The sequence below is a fragment of the Cheilinus undulatus genome, linkage group 5 (assembly GCF_018320785.1).
Source record: "Cheilinus undulatus linkage group 5, ASM1832078v1, whole genome shotgun sequence".
NCBI lineage: Eukaryota > Metazoa > Chordata > Actinopteri > Labriformes > Labridae > Cheilinus > Cheilinus undulatus.
In genome coordinates, this window is record NC_054869.1 from 50,200,020 (window position 1) to 50,220,639 (window position 20,620).

The 20,620-nt window shown below is 39.4% G+C and overlaps 1 protein-coding gene across 1 annotated transcript in view; it reads right to left on the reverse strand.

The window, feature by feature from the left end:
- Positions 1-12,544: 12,544 nt before the first annotated feature.
- nr6a1a (nuclear receptor subfamily 6, group A, member 1a) overlaps positions 12,545-20,620 on the reverse strand; it is a 165,532-nt gene continuing 157,456 nt past the window's right edge. The window contains exons 8-10 of the mRNA XM_041786475.1: positions 18,653-18,774; positions 18,410-18,562; positions 12,545-16,302 (exon numbers count right to left, since the gene is read on the reverse strand). Coding sequence (XP_041642409.1) covers positions 16,172-16,302; positions 18,410-18,562; positions 18,653-18,774 — 406 coding nt within the window. The 3' untranslated portion in view covers positions 12,545-16,171. The remainder of the gene's footprint in view (positions 16,303-18,409; positions 18,563-18,652; positions 18,775-20,620) is intronic.

Sequence of the window (20,620 nt, forward strand, 5' to 3'; positions counted from 1 at the left end):
GGAGTTTTCAGCAAAATGCTGGCGCCCAGGCAAATCTCATATTCTGGGTTAAGTATCTTTTCAACAACACTGGGCTCATGTCTTTAGCAACGTGTTTTATTACTGCCGCCGTGATCTCTGAGACATTTTGCGGTGTTTTTTAATGAATACCGTGTGAGTTCAACCTCTTCCTTTTCAAAGTTTAACGACTGCTCAACGCTGCAGATCCAGCGCCGTTTCTGTCTCTAAAGTCAGCTAACTCCCCGCTAACTAGCCACGCTGCTCTGTTTACCTTCCTCTTTCCTTGCTTCTCGCCGCTGATGCGCATGTGCAGAGGAGTTTTCTGGATTGGTGGAGGAGAGAGAGTGAGCCCTCTGCTGTGAGAGATACGTTCAGGGACAATGGGATAAGCAAAACTCCAGTGAGAAATGCACGCTGACGGCTCAAAGCTTCCACATAATTTATACTCGGATATTTGCGATATAGTCATTTTATACATCGTGGGTGGCAAAAGCCGGGATACATCAAGTATACTCGATACATTGCCCAGCCCTACATTAAAATATGTAACTTTCGACTGCTTCACCTCAATCGGGACAATATTATTGTTTCTCTGCCCTCTACTAAAGAGTACAAAGTGACGACATTACCTCGGATAACCTAGACAAGCATATTTAGCTAACTTTATTAGCTTCATATCAGTATAGTAATAAATGATCACGTTTTGTTAAATGAGTTTGGACACCACCTTCAGATAACATTTCTAGTTTGTGGGGTTGCTGAAAACCTTATTCCATTAACTAACCCCTCTTAAAATGTGGGAATTATATTAAATAAAATTATCCATGACTGAAGTTGTCAGCTATTCAGTTTGGTAAATGTCAAGTTTGAATTCATGATGAATTAATATTAAAGAACTACATCCCAAATGCATTTAAACAGTGAACAGCATGTTTAAAACACTATTGTTAAAGACATATATTTAACTTTGTCACGTAATTAGTACCACAACCAAAGCAACAGGTACTGAGCATTACAGAAAAAATTATTAGAAAATTCAGCTCATTTAACTTTATTCAGTTAACAAAAATGAAGCAGTATTTATTGCAGCAAATATTTATTTCAGAACAACCACTGTTGACGCTAAATCACTTTAGTAATCCCTTGGAAGAATCGTGTTTTGCTATTATTGCTACAGGAAGTTCCAACCACATAGCAGTAAACCCCCCAGGAATAATGTAGTATCCACCTTATTTACTTACTTACAGCTTACAAAACAAACAATGTGAACATGTGATTTCAAAAATATATCAACATTTACAAATTCACGGTGAATTTCTTTCAAACAACTGTCGTTTGGATTTTAGTCTCATAAACATTCAACTTTTAGTTTTTTGATTAAACTCGTGGATGGCGTTGTCTCTTCGGACTCTTTGGATCACTGAAATCGATCTCTGACATCTGTGATAATTAGTTCATGGGGAGAGAGCTGGTAGGCCCCTTTAGGGTCTCTGAAGGTGTGAAAATGACCTTGGCAAAGTATATAGAGTCTCTGACTGACCACTTTCTTCCATGGTAAGAAAAGAAGAACCGTGCCTTTCGCAGCAAAATTATCATTGTGCATGACAATGCACCATCTCATGCTGCAAAGAATACCTCTGTGTCACTGGCTGCTATGGGCATAAAAGGAGAGAAACTCATGGTGTGGCCCCCATCCTCCCCTGACCTCAACCCTGTTGAGAACTTTTGGAGCATCCTCAAGCTAAAGATCTATGAGGGTGGGAGGCAGTTCACATCAAAACAGCAGATCTGGGAGGATATTCTGACATCTTGCATAGAACTTCAAGCAGAAACTCTCCAAAAACTCACAAGTTCAAGGGATGCAAGAATTTGCAGTGTTTGCGCATTTTAATATGATTTTTCCTTTGGTACTAAAGTTCACCCCAAAAGTTGGGGTGGGGCTGGTGCATTTTTTTTTCAGGGGGGGGGGCGACAACAAAATCCTAATTTGATATGTCATGTATGTGAGGTACATCAAAAGATGTTACTACACCGAGAGTTAAGTTATAGTAATATGCCTTTTTCACATCTGCATTCATTTGGTTGATGAACAAATATTAAAATAAGATGGCTATAATAAGGGTCATCAGCAGCCACAAGTAGCTAACTCTTATCACAGTCAACTTACATTTTAAACTTATCACACATTATCAACTCAATACATGACAAAATTATGTCAAAGAGCTGACTGAATGTTTATTTTAAAGAGAAAAATTTACAAAAGGCATAAAGTGCCAGTAGTCACTGCTTCAATAGTGACTGGTTGAGTAAAAAATATATATATCAGACCTGAATGTAGCAAAAAAGCTTAAACCCACAAAACTGTTATTGATTGGTTGATTTACTTACTTCCTAATATTAGTCACTTTGTTGCTTCATCCTGACATCTGGCCAGTCAGGTCTAAGCTCTTCTTTGTCCTTCTCTCAAAACACCTTACTCTTAAACACTCCACTGAGTTTTCTTATTGCATTTCACTGTCTTCCTAGCATCTCTTGGTGAGCTAACCAACGAACGCAGGCGCAATACCTGGCAGAAAGCCAGTGTTTACCTCTACGGTTCATGACTTCTTCTGTGTGTCTCAAATTACGAAGAGTTTCTCTCTGCTGCCACCTGTTGGCGTCTGTCGAGTGGTTAGTGATAATCCCTTCAGGTCGCAGCCATGTTGCGCCCAGAGGGCTCCTATCTCTTGTACTGAAGAGGAGCGAGTGTGCACACGCGGCCTTAAAACGGCAGTGAATGGAAGGCTGTGGGCGTAGGAGCCTACCGCCCCAGGGAGGAAATGAGTGAAAAGGAAGTAAAGGCAAACGCTTAGAACGGTCATGATCCACTGATTTATTGCACATTATACATTTAAATCTTTTAATAAATTATCTTTATGCAGTGCATGATAGAATTTATCTATGTTTATATGAATTTATTGATATTTAAAGCAAATGTTTAAAAAAATTCTTTAATGAACCTATGATCTGTCCTCTCTTTGTGGAGAGGCATGGGGGGAGGGGGGGGCACCCTAGTGCCCCCTATTGACCAGCCGCCACTGGCTGTTGTGTTCCTTCTCTGTGCAGATGACATTCATAAAGATCTGCAAATGTGGAGACTTCACTGACTTTATGTTCCTGAACCTGAACTGTGAGTCAGGTGTGTCAGACAACCTTGAACACTCTGATTCTATGCGTTCTTTATTCCTGTCCATTACTGCACTTCATCAATGCAACCTGACGACAAATGTTGACTTCTATTGATTATCCAAAGCGAGCGACATATGTTTTCAGAAAATATTTTCATAGTGAACTGACGTGACCTGAACTCGCTGACATCTGAGGGGAAATCAATATGAACTCTGCGCTCTGTAAAGAAACGGTGTAGCATAAAGGCATGAGGACACGCATACATTTCATTTGACTACATTTCCTTTTGATAACAAGTGATTTCCTGAGATCTACAGTTATGTAGTCTGTTATCATGTAATACGGCGCCAGGTGTAAATATTTACTGTTAGTAAAGAAGTTTGCAAAGGTCTCCAAAAGAGCACCTTTTTATAGTAAAGTACAAATGAGTTTTTGGCAGTAGAATGGTGACTTATGATTTCAGCTTTACAGATCCACTGAGGTCAAAGGGAGTCATTATTTGACCTATAAAGACACAGCCCAAACCTCTATTGAGGGTCTGGGGCAGGGGTCATCAAGTACATTTGCACAAGGGCCAGATTTGTTCTTAGCAGAGACTCAGGGGGCCGGACTTTCAAATAAACAAAAATAAATGATTGAAGTAATTTGGATTTTCTTTCAAAATACAGGACATTTTTATTCATTACCAGTGAGATCTATGCCTATTATCTATAATGGCCCAGGAGACGAGCCTGACAACAGAACTGGCAGGGCCCCAGAAAATCCCAGGGAATGGGCCCTCCCCAGTTGTGATTTAGTACTAGAATTTACTCATTTTTGACACTTTTAACCCATTTTTGATACTTTTTGCCCCTTTAACACAATTTTTGCAAGATTTTACCCCGTTTTGAAACCACTTTTCTTGCATGTTTTATCCCTGTTGTGCCACTCTTATCCATTTTGCCACTGTTCTTCTACTTTTGCCAATTTTTAACCCCTTTTCATTAAGTTTTTTCAACAATTCTTTGCAACTTTAAAACCATTTTTGCCACTTTTAACCCATTTTCGATACTTTTTGCATGTTTAACCAAATTTTTGCCATTCTCTAACCCATTTAAACAACTTTTCCTTGATGTAATAACCCATTTGTGCCATTTTTGGACACTTTTCTTCTATTTTTACCACTTTAAACTTCTTTTCATTACTTTTTTGCACCATTTTCTGTCTTTTATAACCAATTTTTGATACTTTTTGCCAGGCTGGCTGACTGGTGAGTGACAAAGTTAGTTTTGGACCCTGTTGATGCTTAAAAGAGAATCATATTTTAACTACGTGCAGCATCCCACTAAGAGTTTCAGGTCCAGTTTGTTTATCTGAAAAATTGTCCAAGAAACATCTCAGTGTTTTATCACCAATAAACAGGAAGTTAAACTGGAGCTTTAGATAACACAGTCCCAGTGGTTAGCAGAGTCTGATCCTTTGTGTCAAGGTGAAACCAGAAACACCAACACACCAGACAAATAAACACCCCGCATGCTCTCTGTCTGACTGTGGGATTGATATCTCCTGGGAGATGTAGAGGCTGAGGTCCTGCTCTATTACATAATCATGTCAAAAATCCAGCCCCCCCTTGCTGTCCGGTCCATCAGTGGTGTTGTGGTGCCCAGGGGGATCTGCAGCCTTGACGGGCTGTGATCCGATTAGAGGCTTGTTGGGGGTGGAGGTTTAGGACAGCCTGTCAAAAGGCCCTCTGTCAGCCTTGAGGAGATAAAGTGGTTCCTCCTGGACCTCTGGCCCTCTCCACACTTATGATGCAATCAGCTGCCCGGTCGACAACCATCACTCACTGACCAGATAACCTGTGTGTTCCCGTGTGCAGGTTCAGATGTGTGTGTGTGTTTGTGTGTGTGAGGAGAGAGAGAGAGCAAGAGAATGAGAGAGACATAGTTTGATATAAAAAGATACAGTTCAGTATGATACACTACAGTATGATACAGGGTGATGCAATGCTATGTGGTGTGATGCGATTGATAAGATACAATACAGATCAATATGATAAGATATGACGAAGTAGAATATGAAAAAATTAACAATAAGATATGAAACAGTGTAATATGATATATGATACAAGATCTAATTCCATGCAGATATGAAACAGTGTAAATGCAGTGTGAGATGATATAATCTGATACAATGTGTTAAAAATGATGCATTACAAACAATGTAATAGTCTCAGCTAACCCTTTTTCTCATCCCATTTCACCAAATTTCCCACCTATTTTGCTGCTTAACTCCATTTCAGCCACTTTTTAATCCCCCTTTCCCACCTAATATGCCCGTTTTTGCCACTTGAACCCATTTTTGTTATTTTTTGCTTCTTTTAAACCATTTTTGGCACTTCTAACCCATTTCTGCAACTTTTAAACTCTAATTTCACCACCTTTCCCAGCATTTTTGTCATTATTAACCCATTTTAGCAATTCTTAATTTATATTAATTCTGTTTTAAATTAAAGGATTAACATTTTTAGAGAGGGACCCAACTGCTGTCAAGATGGCCGACATGGGTGTCGCTATACATCCAATCAATGCTGGAAGTTTCTTCTTCGTGTTGGACTCAGCTGCCAGTGTTTGTCAGTCTTTTTCGAGCCTAAGCCTAACCCTTGGTGCTGTATCTCAAATATATCACCTTCCCCACTGCCTTACCCTGAACCTAACCACTCGGGTTTTAATGCCTAAGCCTAACCTTAGACGTACGAACTTCCGGTTGAGACTTCTGGTATAGATTGGATGTGTGTTGGCCATCTTGTCTGCATCAAGGTACTCGTGCATTTTTAAGAGGGCTACGTACTGCACACATAAAATAAAAAGATATTTGTTTCTTTAATAAGAGTAGTTATTACTCAAGTTAAATATAAAACACCACAGCTTAACTTTACAATGGACCATGATTTTGCTGGCCCCCAGTTTGACTGGTCCATTTCCCCCCCTAATGGGCGGCCTTGTCTCCACATGACTATTCTTGAATGTTCATGGCTGTGTTCAGCCACCTTCAGGCACAGTGGGGGTCCCCTGTTTCTGACACGTTTATTTTTGGGGGCGCGGGCTGAAAAGGTTGAGAACCCCTGGTCTAAACTACCAAAGGATCCAGATGATGGCATCCCAAAACCTCCTCTGTACACAGTCTGACCTATCTAACCATCCTAACCTAACCATCAGCACACAGACGTGTGTCCTTACCAACAGAAATGGTATCTCAGTATCCAAGATGGCTGCTGATCCGTGTTAATGTGAGCTATAAAGAGACTTGGTAAAACTCCTGAGTTCCCTGTGCTTCACCGTGCACACAGACTGTGGAGCGTTTACCTTTGAAAAGGTAGTCAGGCCGCCTCATTCATCCTTCGATCTTTGAAACATGGCGAATATCTCCAGTTGATCTGCCCTGAGACGCTGTTTGTGGCGTCAGATGAATCTCGGCGTTTCTTCTTCGCTGTGTCATTGTACACTGTAAAAAATACACCTGTGATATAATTTCAGACTCTTTCATCTATTTAGCGCTAACATCTGAAAAGGAAGCTTAGCCTTGATCCTGGACTGTGAGTGAAAACCATCTGATACTCTGAATCATTACTTTCATTCCTCCGTTCAGACAGACTTTTACTACTTGTTGATGTTTGAGGTGTTTATTCCCTCCATCTTTAGCCGCTTTTTGTTATTTCTGTTGCCTCATACTTTAGAGTACGTTATGATTCAACTGGAATATTTGATTCTTTTGTCTGTGGGCATTGATTTTAATGTGCTGTGGGGAGTTTTTATGCAACAGTCTGACTTTAATACACATACCTCTATATGATCTTATAATACAGAGCAGACCATTAAATAGAAGACTACACCTATAAAACTCTGTCACCACTGCCATCAGGTCAGATCTGATGCAGCCACACTCAGCTTACAGACTCAAAGCCTTCATTTATAATCTCTTCCGTTAGCCTTGTAGAAGTCAAAAGGATAGTTTGGTATTTCAGTGTGAGGTACCTGTCAATATATGAACCACCAGAGCTAATGGTCTTCGGGATGTGCACAGTTTGTGGGCTAAATGTATTTCTAAGCAGTCACCATTAGAATTAAACTTTAGTTAAAGTATTTTTTTTATCATTACAGGCCTTCAAATCCACAAAACTAGTCCAGCCATAGGACCCAGCACCTTCAGTAATGTGGAGTGGGGACCCACATGTCTGATTTTTATTAAATAAATTCAACAAAGAGACTGACGAACACTTTGGAAGGACATGCATGAAAACATTTTATTTCACTATGTTTCCCCATTATCACACATTTTGGTTGTTTTTGTGAAAGGTGACAAGAGATTTATAAATTATCATATGATAACTAACTTTCTTGACAATATTTCCATCCAAGATAACAGGATGAATAAGTAAAAATCTGTTGACTTGTTGCGCTGAGGTTTTTACCTCACGCTGCTGTGAGAGTTCAGCTGAGTGTTAAAAATACTTCATTGAAAATAATTACAGACAAGTAAAAGTAGTGACCAGTGCATGCCCAGTGTAACAGAGTAAAAGTATAGGTTTTTAATCACAAATGTAATGGAGTAGGGGTAAAAAGTATTCTAAAACTACTCTCAGAAGTAGGATTTTTCAAAAACTACTCAAGTACATGTAACAGAGTAAATGTAACGCATTACTACCCAGCTCTGTCTATCACTTTCATATTTTTGTTCCATTAACATCACTTTGTAGAGATCAATTTTTTTCTTTGACATTTAAAAGTTTTTTTTTTTTTTTTGTGTAATTCTTGTGTCAGAAAAAGATAAATTATTTTCACCATAATGGATTTATAAAACCAATAAGAGAGTCAAACATCTAAGGGGGTGAATACTTTTTACAGGCCCTGTAGCCTCAAAGCCCTCTCACCTCATCTCTGCTTATGTTTAACCAGTTATTTGGTCAGTGGAGAAATATCATATTTTTAAAAAGTCCTACAGTCCAGAACTAACATTATACTCTTTTTTTAGTCTGCTTAAGGAAAAATGAAGTCACTGTCATGAAGTGGCAAGAATGTGCAGAAAAGGAACAAAAATAGGGGAAGTTTGCAAAAAGATGTTGCAGAAGGGGGCAAAAGTTGCAAAAAAATGACAAGAACCCAGCAAAAAAATTGTCAATATGGGCAAAAAGTGGCAAAAACAGCAAAAAATCTGCAAAACTGGCAAAAACTATATGAGGAAAAAGGGGGAGGAAACTGGTAAAAAAAATCGTTTACAAGTTAACTGTTGCAAAAGGTGTTTCAGATTTTGGCAAAAATTGGCAATAAGTGGAAAATGGTCCAAATTAAGCAAAAAATAGTCAAAAGTTGTGAAAAATTTGAAAAAAAATTTAAATACGGGCACATAATGGCAAAAAAGGGAAAACATATGTAAAGGGTGGGAAAATATGTTGCAAAAGCGGGCAAAAAAATTGGCAAAAACAATAGCAGGAAATGGGCAAAAATTGTAAATATGGGCAAAAAGTGGCAAAAATTGCCAGAAAGTGGCAAATATGAACAAAAGGTGAAAAAATTGCCTAAAATTAGCAAAAGTTGTAAAAAGATTTTACAGGGGTAGTGGAAAAGAATCAAATATGGCAAAAAAGGGGGAGAGGGCAAAAAACTGTTAATATGGACAAGGAAATTGCCAATATGGGCAAAAGAGGGCAGAAACGGGCACAAAGCAGCAAATAAGGGCAAAAAGTGGCAAAAATTGACAAATGGTGACAAACATGGGCAGAAAAATGACTAAAAAATAGGAAGACTGCAAAAAGATGTTGCAGATATGGGCAAAAAGTTGCAAAACATCACAAAAAATTGGCAAAGATGCTGCAAAAGTGGAAAAAGTGGAAAGTGGAAAAAAGGAAGCTGATATATGACGTAACCTGACATTTTTTTTCTCCAAGGGAAATCATAGATCTGGACATAAAAATATGCATCTCATGTCATGTCACTGACCCATACATTCCAAATATAACATGTCCATTGGGACTGTTTTCTTTGTATCCCCAGAAATGTACAAGTTATCATGAGAAAAGAAGCTTTTTCTTAATCCTGAGGCAACAGCAATATGTTGTAATCCTATGAAAATAAATGTTGCTCATTATCACAGGAAGACTGATTAGAATAAAATGGACGTATGTCCTTCAGGGCTTCCATACATCATAGACTTTCTGACAGTTTTTTCTCCCAGGTGCAGCTGTAACTGTTCTTCTGACCATGGGTGTCAGCCCTGCTTTACATGTTAGCAATAGTTATGTACCACTGAAGTATTCTGAGCAGTGTTGTCACTACTTTTAGAGTTCATTCCACTAGAAGTGATTGAAACAGATCCGTCTGCAGTCTGAAACACTTTCATTTCACATTCATTTTAATGTCAGTGCATGAAAAACACGTCAGTGTGTTCAGAACAGCAGGCCAGGGACGAACCAGTGGACTCTGCATCATCGACTGAAAAGAAGGATGTTACGTTACCACAATCACAGCAACTCTGAAAAGTCAAAGATGGAGGACAACTGTTGTACTTGCATAATGTTCACATTTATTTGGTTTCAAGTCCTAACACATTCTAAACATGCTTTAACACGTAATGATCACATTCTTCACAGGTAGTTAAAGTAACAAGAGCAGACAAGAGATTTCTGAAGAGAAAAATGTAAAGGCGTTTCAATTGTCTGTTCACAGATGACGACAGTGTGTAAAGCCATTTATTCCCTGAGATATGTCAAAACTCTTTTACTCCCTCCCTCCCTCCCTCACTCTTCTCTTCTTGTGCTCCTGTATGACAGGGGTTAAAAGTGGTGAGGGGCTCTTCAGAAACCTAGAGGCCCAGACGGGTTCTTCAAAAGCAACAATAGCTGAGGTGAGATGATCTTTTTTAGACTTTCCTAATATTTATGATGACTTTTTACATCAGTTTACATTGCTGAGATCTGGGGAGGCAGCTACGAATGAAGACATCTTAGACTGCCAACATACAGAAGCCCAAAAGTGACATATAAGAAAATCTGGTGATCCATTTTCAAAGTAAAGAATACAGTACTTTCTGTCAGGCCTGCAATTTCTTCATCTATTCTTAGTCACAAAGACAGCAAGAAATCAACAAGATTTTTGAAAAAGGATCACCAAAATGTTCTGTCTCAACAGCTTTCAAGGTAAGCGGTACCACGAAAAGACTGTTTCTGTTGTTTTGTAAGGCAGAGTACACACTAGATTATTTTAGGACCAGTTTTGGACCCCCAACAATGATCAGGGAGGGGGACTTTTAAGTATTTGGCTTCAATAAAACAATTTTACTGCTCCCAACTGAGCTGGAACTCTCCTAATTTGGAACCATGAATATCAAACCTCTAAAGGGAAACCTGCAAAAGCCAATGAGAGTGAGCGTCACATCTTTACAAATGGTTAAGATTTGAATATATCCTCCAGTGTGTTTCTGCAAAACTTGACAGATTTTATATTTTTTTCCAAGTTAAAATGTGGAATTTGCATTCCTAGATCTCTGCAATGAAGCCTCACTAAGTGAAATGCATCAAAAGTAATAGGAACAAAGTCAAAAGATATCCAAACCCAGAATCAAAGCTTAAAGGCAGAAGGGTTTCTCAGATTTCCCCTCTTGTTTGGTGTCATGACATCCCCTGTCAGTGAGTTCGACTGCAGCAGTGATAACGCCGCAGCAGTCTGTGGTCGCATGCCACAGCGTCGGAGTCCCGTGAGTTAGCAAAAAAGCATGTAAACATGAAGCGATGTCAGTTTGACCACAGTTACATTCTCTGATTGACAGTCGATCACGAGCTGCATCAGTAGATATGATAGCAGTCCCATTGTTAGCACTCCATGTGACCATGAAACCCCCTTAACAGTGAACAATCACGGAACACAATGGGATAAAAAAAACCCACACACACCGGCGTATCATAATGTGGTGCATATAGTGTACACAGCAAACAGACATTCACCAGATAACAAGACGTATTCCAAAAAGGTCAATAGAGGAAAATAAAGCACTGGTTAACTGCAGCATGAATGTGTCACGTGAATGCCTTATCACTATGCTGCCATTGTCATTGACATTCTTTCATCTTTGGTTCTGATAACAGGGCAGGAGTGAAATGAAAGATGACACTAACTTTATATGAACTAAAGAAAAAAAAAGGAAAAGAGGATCCTCGAAAAAGCTTGAGGGAGTAAGGAGGTCAGAGGAAAATAAAAGCTGCAGACAGCAGCCTAGTAAACCGAGGTAGAGAGGATTATGAGGCAGTGTAGGAAGAAAACAGGCGTCAGCGCTTGTTATATATCTGAGAGGTCACTGAGTGAAATAAGAGACACAAAAATAACAGAACATTGGTGCAATGAAACCAATAAATAAGACAAAATTCACCTATTTGAAAATAAGATGACAAATAAAGAGGTAGTTTTAGTACAGAAATTGCAAAATGACATATCCCTTGTCTGCAAAATAATACAAATACAGAAAATAAAAAAGAACACTTTAGTATCAAAATGTGAGTGAAGAGCCCAGAGCAGCAGCAGTAAGGTAGCTGAGGTGAGTTTTTATTTATGTTGATGAAGCCAGTACTGATATTACTGCATTAAAGGAGGAAATCCCCCTCAGATCATCCTCCCCTGTCAGATCTCAGCCGTCTGTGATGTTCAGTGCATTCCTGGAGTTACTTGAGATGAAGGGCCACCCTGAACCCTTTCTCTTCTACTAAATGTGGGCATTCACTCCTCCAGATGGCGTCCATACAGAAAGGTGGGATTGTTAAACATCAGTGCAAATATTCTTCACATTCTGACTGCTGAATTTAGACGTTTTTTTTCATGCCGATTAAAACTCTGCACAGTGGGAGGGGACATGAGGGAGTTTTTCTCCTTTAGGTGATGCATCACATCACTCAGACCTCTGTGAAATAAAATATCCCTGAGATTGTGTGGCTTAAAGGGTCATATCAAGAAAAGAAAATAAATTCGCACATACCTAAAATGATTGATTAAATTGATCTCTAAGATTAACTGGAAAGAGTGGATGATAAATTAAATTTTTGTTCATTGTAGTACGGTGGACCTGAAGGGCAACTAAAAAAAAACATTTCACTGTATGCAAAAACTTTCACTAGAAAAAAATATTTCATGAAACAAGCAAAAAAATGTATGAGACCTAAAATGATTTTTGAAATGTAAAATTATCATGCAAGAGAACCAAAATATTTACCAAAATCCATTTTTTGTCAAACACATGCCATGAAATGTATCGGCAATTAGTGAAATGTGCAAAAAATAAAAAATAAATGAAAAGAAAATGTATGATTTTATGTTTTGCATAACTATTTTTTAAAATTGATTATATGATTCTGCATTTTATATAATATTTTTTATTCAGAATTTTTTGTGAGTGTTTTAGGAAATGTTTTTTTTAATGTTTACTCAATTATTTTTGCATTTTGTGTGATTTTTTCAGCATTTCCTAGTATGCAACTAACTTGTAACAAATGTTTTTTTGGGTGCCTGATTAACTGTTTTCGCCCTGTATGAATATTTTTTGCATTCCATTCAATGTTTTTGCATAAAGACATTTTTTGCATTCAGCAAATATTTTTTTTCATATTGTCCTCAAAGGCCACCATACAGCATAGGCGAATTGGGTTTTGTACCATACCATTAATCTTAATCTGTAATCTCTCTATGATAATCAGTTGGCAGCTAAAAGCTTTCTAAAAATAGAAAAAAAAATAGTTTAAAACTAGTATTTTAATCTCCAACATGTCAATGATGATGAAAGGATGATGCAGTTGAGTGTTTTGTGAAAGTTTTTTTTTTTTTAGAGAATGGAGGCGGACAACATGCCTGAATGGTCATTAGAGGTATGTTAGAAATTATGTTAGGCCTTTTGATTTATATGAAATGACCCGTTAACCTCAGAAGCCTGAGTGATGATGGATTAGACTTCTATCATAGCTGCTCTGAGAATCTTAGGGGTAAATATGTAAGTTCATTCAAGTTTGGAAGCGCACTCCAAAACATCATATTTGCATTGTAAAAATGATTCAAATAATACATAAAGGCTGTCAGACCATATAACAAGAGCCTGACGTCACCTGAGTAATACTCTTTCAACTAAATCAAACCGCAGTGGACAAGGGAATGAGGTATTAGAATCATGTCCAAAAATAAAATCAAGAATCCATTCAAAGTTTAGAAAATGATAGGGTTGTCTTCACTCCCAAAAAAAAGATGACGAATACATGAAAAACAAGAAAAACCCAAAACATTCACAATAACTACAAAGGTACATGAAAATGTATAAAAATCAAAAGATGAAAAGAGGCTAACTGAAACATTTAAAGAGGAACACTGCATCAGACTGGTGGTGCTGTTAAGGCTGCACACAGAGAAAACGTCCACCCTGCATGTGTCACCTTCAAACTACATCCACTGTCACTGAATGATGGGGAAAAAACACTTTCTACAGAGGACCTACAATGTCCTGATACCTACATCTACTAATACTACAAGTACATCAGTATGGTCACTGAGGAACTCCTGAATGCAATACATAACACTCACTTTACCCTGTTTAGATCCAGGTCGGCAGGGACCTGAGAGAGAGGAACACACTGGGTGGGCAGTGGCCGACGTCTCCATACCTCACCGTCGTGTGCAAAAAAGAGAGTCGTTGCGAGGACTGCATTTTGTCTGCATCTTAAATTGATCTTATCATCGTGAAACGGCTTAAAAACTTGAATAATCCAAGAAGACACTTCAAGCGATTTGAAACGATCATCTCATATTTCAAAAATAAAGACCATTTCCTATGGCTATTTTTTTTTTTTTTAACATGTGCATATCTGTCACAGAGGGTATGCAAGATGGAGGTAAGTCATCTAAATTCTCTAAACTAAGCCTGATCAGCCACACTGAATCCACTCCTAGCCTGGTTAAAGTGAGAATCCTCAAACGTGATGCTCAGACACAGTCTTTTGGACAACCTTAGCCAGTAAAAACCCAGAGGACCAGACCTGAATGAGTCTAGTCTTGGGTCTGTGCAAAATTCTGATTGAGCCTGAAAGACCTAAACTGTCCACTGGAGCGTCTGAATGGGCCAACTGGTGTCTAATCCGGGGTTACTGCAATTGGTTTGAAACTTGACAAGCTAGAAGAAGCACTGAGTCAGGACGTTTACACGCACCGTTTAGTTGAGCCATGGCTATACTTCAATTAAGGCTATCAAACTGGACTACTGTCCTTATTCCCAGTACACAAGCAATGGGAGAGACTCAACTGACAGGAGCCAGTCTGTCTCTACAGGCCCCTATTCAGCTAGTTACTGTTGGACCTAGTTCCTGTTGCCCTTGCTTAAAAGTTAGCATGCAGCCAACCAGTTGTGTGCTAAACGGTAAAAACATGGACAAACTTTACAGCTCTGTACATCTCATACAAACTCACCGCTCCACTGTTGGTACAAATGCAATGCTCTCTGAGGGCATTTATGCCGTTGACTTCCAGGTCACAGCCCACTGTGGAGGCTGTGGAGCATGCTCAGAACACCTGAGGGTCAGACTGAGATACATGCAAGAGTCAAGTAAAGTAAAAAAAAAATAGGCATGTTGGTCCAACTAAAAGAAATTAGATTTTGCACAATTTCAGTTAAATAGACATGTTTGCATGCATTTTAAACATCCAATAAAATTGCATGTAAACGTACTGGCTGAGTGTCCTTTCCTTTAAGACCCCCTCTGGTAAATTCTGCTCCTCTTCAGACTGGATCAGTCTGCTCTTGGTTCCATTTTGATTCACATTTTTTGACATCTAACAGCTCAAACACCCAGTGTTGTGTCTCAGTTTGTCGTAAAAGCATCAACGATCGCAAGATTTGACGGACTAACCCTTTAACCAAACGACGGCAACACTGTGGACTGTAAACAAAGCTGATCACATGTTGGGAGAAGGCTACAATGCATCAAGTTCCTGGCACTGAAGGCAGCAAAAGCCCAAACCATCTGACGAGAATCAGAAGGAAAAACAAAGACTGGGACCACGTCTGCCCTGTGCATACATGTGTGCTCAAGAATCAAGTGTGCACGTTTAGCGGGATTTAGAATGAAATCCAGCGACATACTTGTCTGTCCAGCAGAGGGTCCTCCCCTCTGACACAGATTGATTCATTTCTTATTCTGATCCTTCATTGATAAGAAATCTTTTCTTTGCGGAGCTATCAGCTTCCTACCCATCAATGGGTGTTTGAAAAACGCATTGCATAACACTTTGGTCAAAAAAGAAAAACAATAGAACTAAAAACAGCAAACCTAGCTATCCTCCCCTTCCCCTGCAATAAAGCCTAACATCCCCAGTCTATGATTGTAAAAAATACCCGTATGCTCCTTTTTCAACAACTGTCGCCTTAACTCATGGAATGTTAAATTGACAAGACTGCCTCCATTAGCAGGATTTCTGAGAGTCCATGCAGATAAAGTAGCTCAATTTTTGATAATCAATTTTGCATTTTCAGTGTGACAAGACACTGTTTTCTATCTTTGATTTATGCAGCTCCTTTGAACATTCAGTCTCTGATTGAGGTGCCAAAGCATCCACAGGGATTTGGTTTTAGAGTGGGCAACTCTTCATTCAATAGCAAGAAAAGGTACCTGAAAATAGCAACAACATCTTCCTGAGGTAGTCTCACAACACTCGTCACATGTGTCTATATGCCCCCGTCTGAATAAAATAAACTCTTTCAAAGTCTAGCTCTAACAACAGCAACACTGACACATTGAGCAAACTGGAAACACACTTGTAAACTCCAAAGACCAATGCATCTACGAGCATTTGTTTTGTACAGAAGCATGTGCACAGTGTAAATCAGCATACATTCAGCTCTGTCGTGTAATAAATACATAAAGAAAAAGTTACAAAAAAAATACTAGCTGCTTGTCACATTCACAAAAAAAGGGGAGACCAGTCCCTCGACTTGGGGGCGTCGGGGGGGTCTAGTTCCCGGAGGAGGTGGTCACGCAGGGCGACGGGCCGGTCCTGTAGCTGGTCAGGCTGGATTTGCAGGAGTGCAAGACTGCTTTGAACAAGAGGGGGAGCTGCTCCAGAGGTACATTCACCAGCTTCCCTAAAAACACAAACCACAAACTCAGGATTAGCTTTGCTTAGCTTTCTCTTTCTGCATTTTTTTATTCCATAAGTAAGCTTCTTTGTTGCAATCACTGATTAGTTTCAATTATTTGCAGCCTTAAAATGCTACAGGTGAAGTCAAATCAGTTGTTTGTAAAGCAGTGTTGATTTTTTTTCAAGGAGAAAGACAAGACCAAGAAAACCCTGAACTACTTTTAAGATCAAAGAAAAAGGTGAGCAATATAGCTTATTTATAGTAAAGTTTAAGAGTAGATTAATGAGACATTGCTCTCTTTATTGACAGTTTTAAGGGTTACAACACAGACCTTAAAAACAGCATAACACCATGTGTCCTAACAGATGGGGTCACTAATATTACGCTGCTGCAGAATCAAAGAGGATGTCTTGAGATATAAGGACGGGGGGAGCTTTGTTACGCCAGTGTGGGAATGTCGGGCTGTGCAGCTCAGAATTAGGGAAACAAACTTGAGTACCCCTATCTTTATTTTGCAATCAATATCAAACTAAGCAAAGGCACGCAGATAAAACGAGCTGAATATGAAGGTTTCTAGTTCTTCGTTATATCAGGCATTTCTGTGTGGATTTTGCATGTTCCCCCAGTACATGGAGGGGTCTTCTCTCCAGATACTCCATTTTCCAGCCTTGCAAAGCAGATGGATCAACCAGATTCCAAGACTGTCCTCAGGCAGATCCACCTTGCAGTTCTTAACAATGAAAAGTTTGCTCTCAGTAAAAAGCTAACCAGACCAGTTGATGTCATTCTACAGACGGTAGCTATGAGCGTAGTTTTGATGAAGCAACTGCATGTTTGTAAATATGGTGACAGGTGGTGAAGAGACTTGTGCAGATGCAACTATAGCAGTCGTCTTATTATGAGCGGACGTTTCTCTGCCAAAAACAGCAGAAGTGGTGGAAAGATATTTTGTCCCGTCTACCAACCAGCTTCAGCGAGAATTCAATTTAGCAACTGGCTCCACTCGCGGTGCAGAATCCTGTTCAGCTGCCTGTCAAACCTGGTTAAGTAGTTTATTCATTGGTGGTGGTGCACGCCTACTGTGTCACCGGTTTTGTTGCTCTGATTGGCTAATGACTGTGACAGACAGATCATTTGCCCAATGGCCCTCTGACATTTTATTTTTAAGGTTTTTTTTCTTCCCAGACAGTCTATAGCAGCAACACTCAACGCGTGGCTCTTTTGTGATGATTTGTGGCTTTTTTATGTCTTATTTTGAAATATTATTTCCCCAGGAAACCTTTATAAAGGGAAACTATGACCTCAGAAATTATCCATTGCAAGTCGCATTAATCAGTTTGAATCCCCACATTAATACACTTGGCTTTAATTTTTAACCTTTATTTTTTGTCTGTACATTTCCATTGCCTTTTTTCAATTTTTTGCTACTTTAAATCCATCTTTACTGCTTTAAGCCCACTTTTTGCCATCTCTTTTTGCCAAGTTTTACTGCGTCTATCCCATTTTGGCCTCTCTTGTCTTGCTTTTTTGCTATTTGCAGTTTTTTTCCTTTTTGCCACTTTTTGCCCATTTAAGCCACGTTTTGCTATTAAATGCCACTGTTTTCAGCATTCTTGCCAATCGCTGCTTTTTGATCATTTTTCCCACATTTTGCCCCTTTAGTCAATTTTACACTCTTTTTTTAGGCCATGTTTTCGCTGTTTTTTGACCATTTTTTGCCACCCGTAACTCATTTTTTGGTAACTTACTACCCACGTCTGCCACTTACTGCCCTATTCTGCCACTTTTTCTCCCTGTTTTTCCATTTTTCACCCACTTTTTGCCATTTTATGCCTACTTTGCCTCTTTTCGCCCCTTGTTGCCACTCTTTTGCTGCTGTTTGACCATTATTTGCCACCTTGTACTTTAATCAGTTTTTGCCACTTTTCCCCACTTACATTGTGGCTCTTGCAAAGGTATTTTCAACAATTTGGCCTTTTGGTGGAACAGGGTTGAGTAACGCTGGACGATAGGGTAAGTGAACAGGTAACACTAAATTGCCCATAGATGTGAGTGCAACTGCTTGTTTGATTAGGTCACAAACAAATCCCTTCCATTACAGAAATCTTACCTGCAATGCAGCGGATCTCTGGGAGACACATCATGATCTCAGGGAAGCGTTTGGGCTGGTGTGGGTACTTGTACTCAGTGTAGTCCTGACACACGTACCAGTAGCGCTTGTTCAGCTGCTCGAGCTGAGAGGTGTTGGACAGTCCTCGGATATCTGCAGGAAAACAAGTCAGAGGAGAGTCATGAGGAAAAAGAGCAACAACTTGGAGCCAGGGACAGCAGAACTTAACTTTAAATTATTTACCTTGGTTGAGGAAGTTGATGGCTTTCATGCAGGCGTACTCTTCGTTACTGATCTTCAACTGGTGGAACTTGCGAAATAGATATATCAACCTCTCCATCACCTCCATGCCATCCTCGCTGAAACTGAAGAATCAGACATACAGTTGGCTTATTGTTGGTTGTTGCAAACTACTCCCTTCCCCTGTGGGTTTATTCAGGATGTCCTCATTGTCTGCTCGAAGTCAACTCTATTTTCATCAAACCACATGCATCAATCATGCAACCCTTAAAAAGTCCAAAAGTTATTGGACTATCTGCCGTAGCAGGGAGGAACATGGTCCTCGATTCTCCTGCAGTGCATGTATACTTAGAGGTGGATAGCAGTCCAGTTAGACTATCTAATCACGCTATGACTGCTGCCCAACCTAACTGTGCATGTAAACGCACTGACAGGCTTGTCAATTACACTCCAACAATGATGACAGACTTAATTTTTCATAGGTTTACTGTCCTCATGTTCACCTTGATTTCTGCTTAGATGAAATGTAGAACAGTCAAAATATGAAAAATCCCTAAAGCCTCATTATCTTAAGCTTCTAGGCTTCAATGAAAAAGGCAAAAATTAGGGAGGGATCATGTCAGATCTACTGTAACAGCTTCACTGATACTCTGTTGATCTGACTGCTTTTTGAAGGCATTAGAAAAATTCACAAAGTTTTAATTTCCCTCACAAAACCTCATATTTCAGTCATTTTCTTCTTCATGGCTCTGATCTCTCTCATAAACTTTAAAGCTGCCACTGTAGATCAGATTTCCACCCCTGAACTCCAGGTAAATTGAGCGAAGCAGCGGAACGGCACTGTATATTAGGAGAATATGTGTCATGAGGTCAGATAATTCCGCTCTGATTTACACTAAGAGCCTCACACATCCTTTCTATGTGGTATATTTCACATGCCAGACAGTGCTAGCCTCAGCTCTGTCCTTAGGAGTCCTCCCATTCACGGACTGCTTCACTGGCCCAAGTCCAACAAAAACCCTTCCCCTGCAGTCGGACTGAATCCCTCCTGGAGCTCGCGGAGTGGAACGTCTCCCCTTTTTGGAGGATTGTCAGTGTAGTGGGCAGCGGTTAATCCCTCATATCCACTTTTCTTCTAAGTGAAATTCTGAACTGACAAAGCTCAGGAGGAGAAATATTACCTTTAATTATCTCCTCTACGTTCATAGTGATAGCCTCCAAAACAGAGAGGCAATATGAGTCACTGCAGGTGACATATTACCGTTTCTTAACACATATAAATAAGGGTAATTTCTCTCCTTTTGAACAGGACTTCTCTAATTTCTCTAGAAAGAGTAGAAGAGTGGTCCAATTTACAGTCAAACACATGATGCACCTTATCAACCACACTTACATCAGCAGACTACGCAGACTTTACCCATCCTTCACTTTTACACTTTTATCAGAGGAGCTTCTTTAACTAAAATCGGCTGTCAAATGTGACTTGAAATGAAGCGATGGGAACAATTAAACATGCAGAATTCTTTCACTGAAATGTTCTTTACAAAGCCAAGGAAATCCAGCTTTTATATGGCTCGTACATGAAGATGTGTCTTATGGCAGCCCCATCATTTCCCCTTGCCACTGCCACAAAATGATGACATGCAGACTGAACATGTGGCCACAGATTGTGTTAGGCGTTTAGAGTCAAATCTACTTCCTGTCTGTGTTTGAACACAACCCTTAGACCAGGGATGGGCAACTTTGGCAACCAGGAGGGCTATATTAATTCTATTCTCAATGCCAAATGGACGAATTGCTCCTGATTTTCAGATATTCTCAATTTAACCTCTATGATTAGTTCATCTATGTTGTCTCTAAGAAATCAACAATAATTCTATAAAAAAAATAAAAGTAATGCTTAACCTAAGATCTTTGGTTGGTTGTTGTAGAACGTTTCATAGGAGGTTAAGTGTTGTGGTGTGAAGAGGA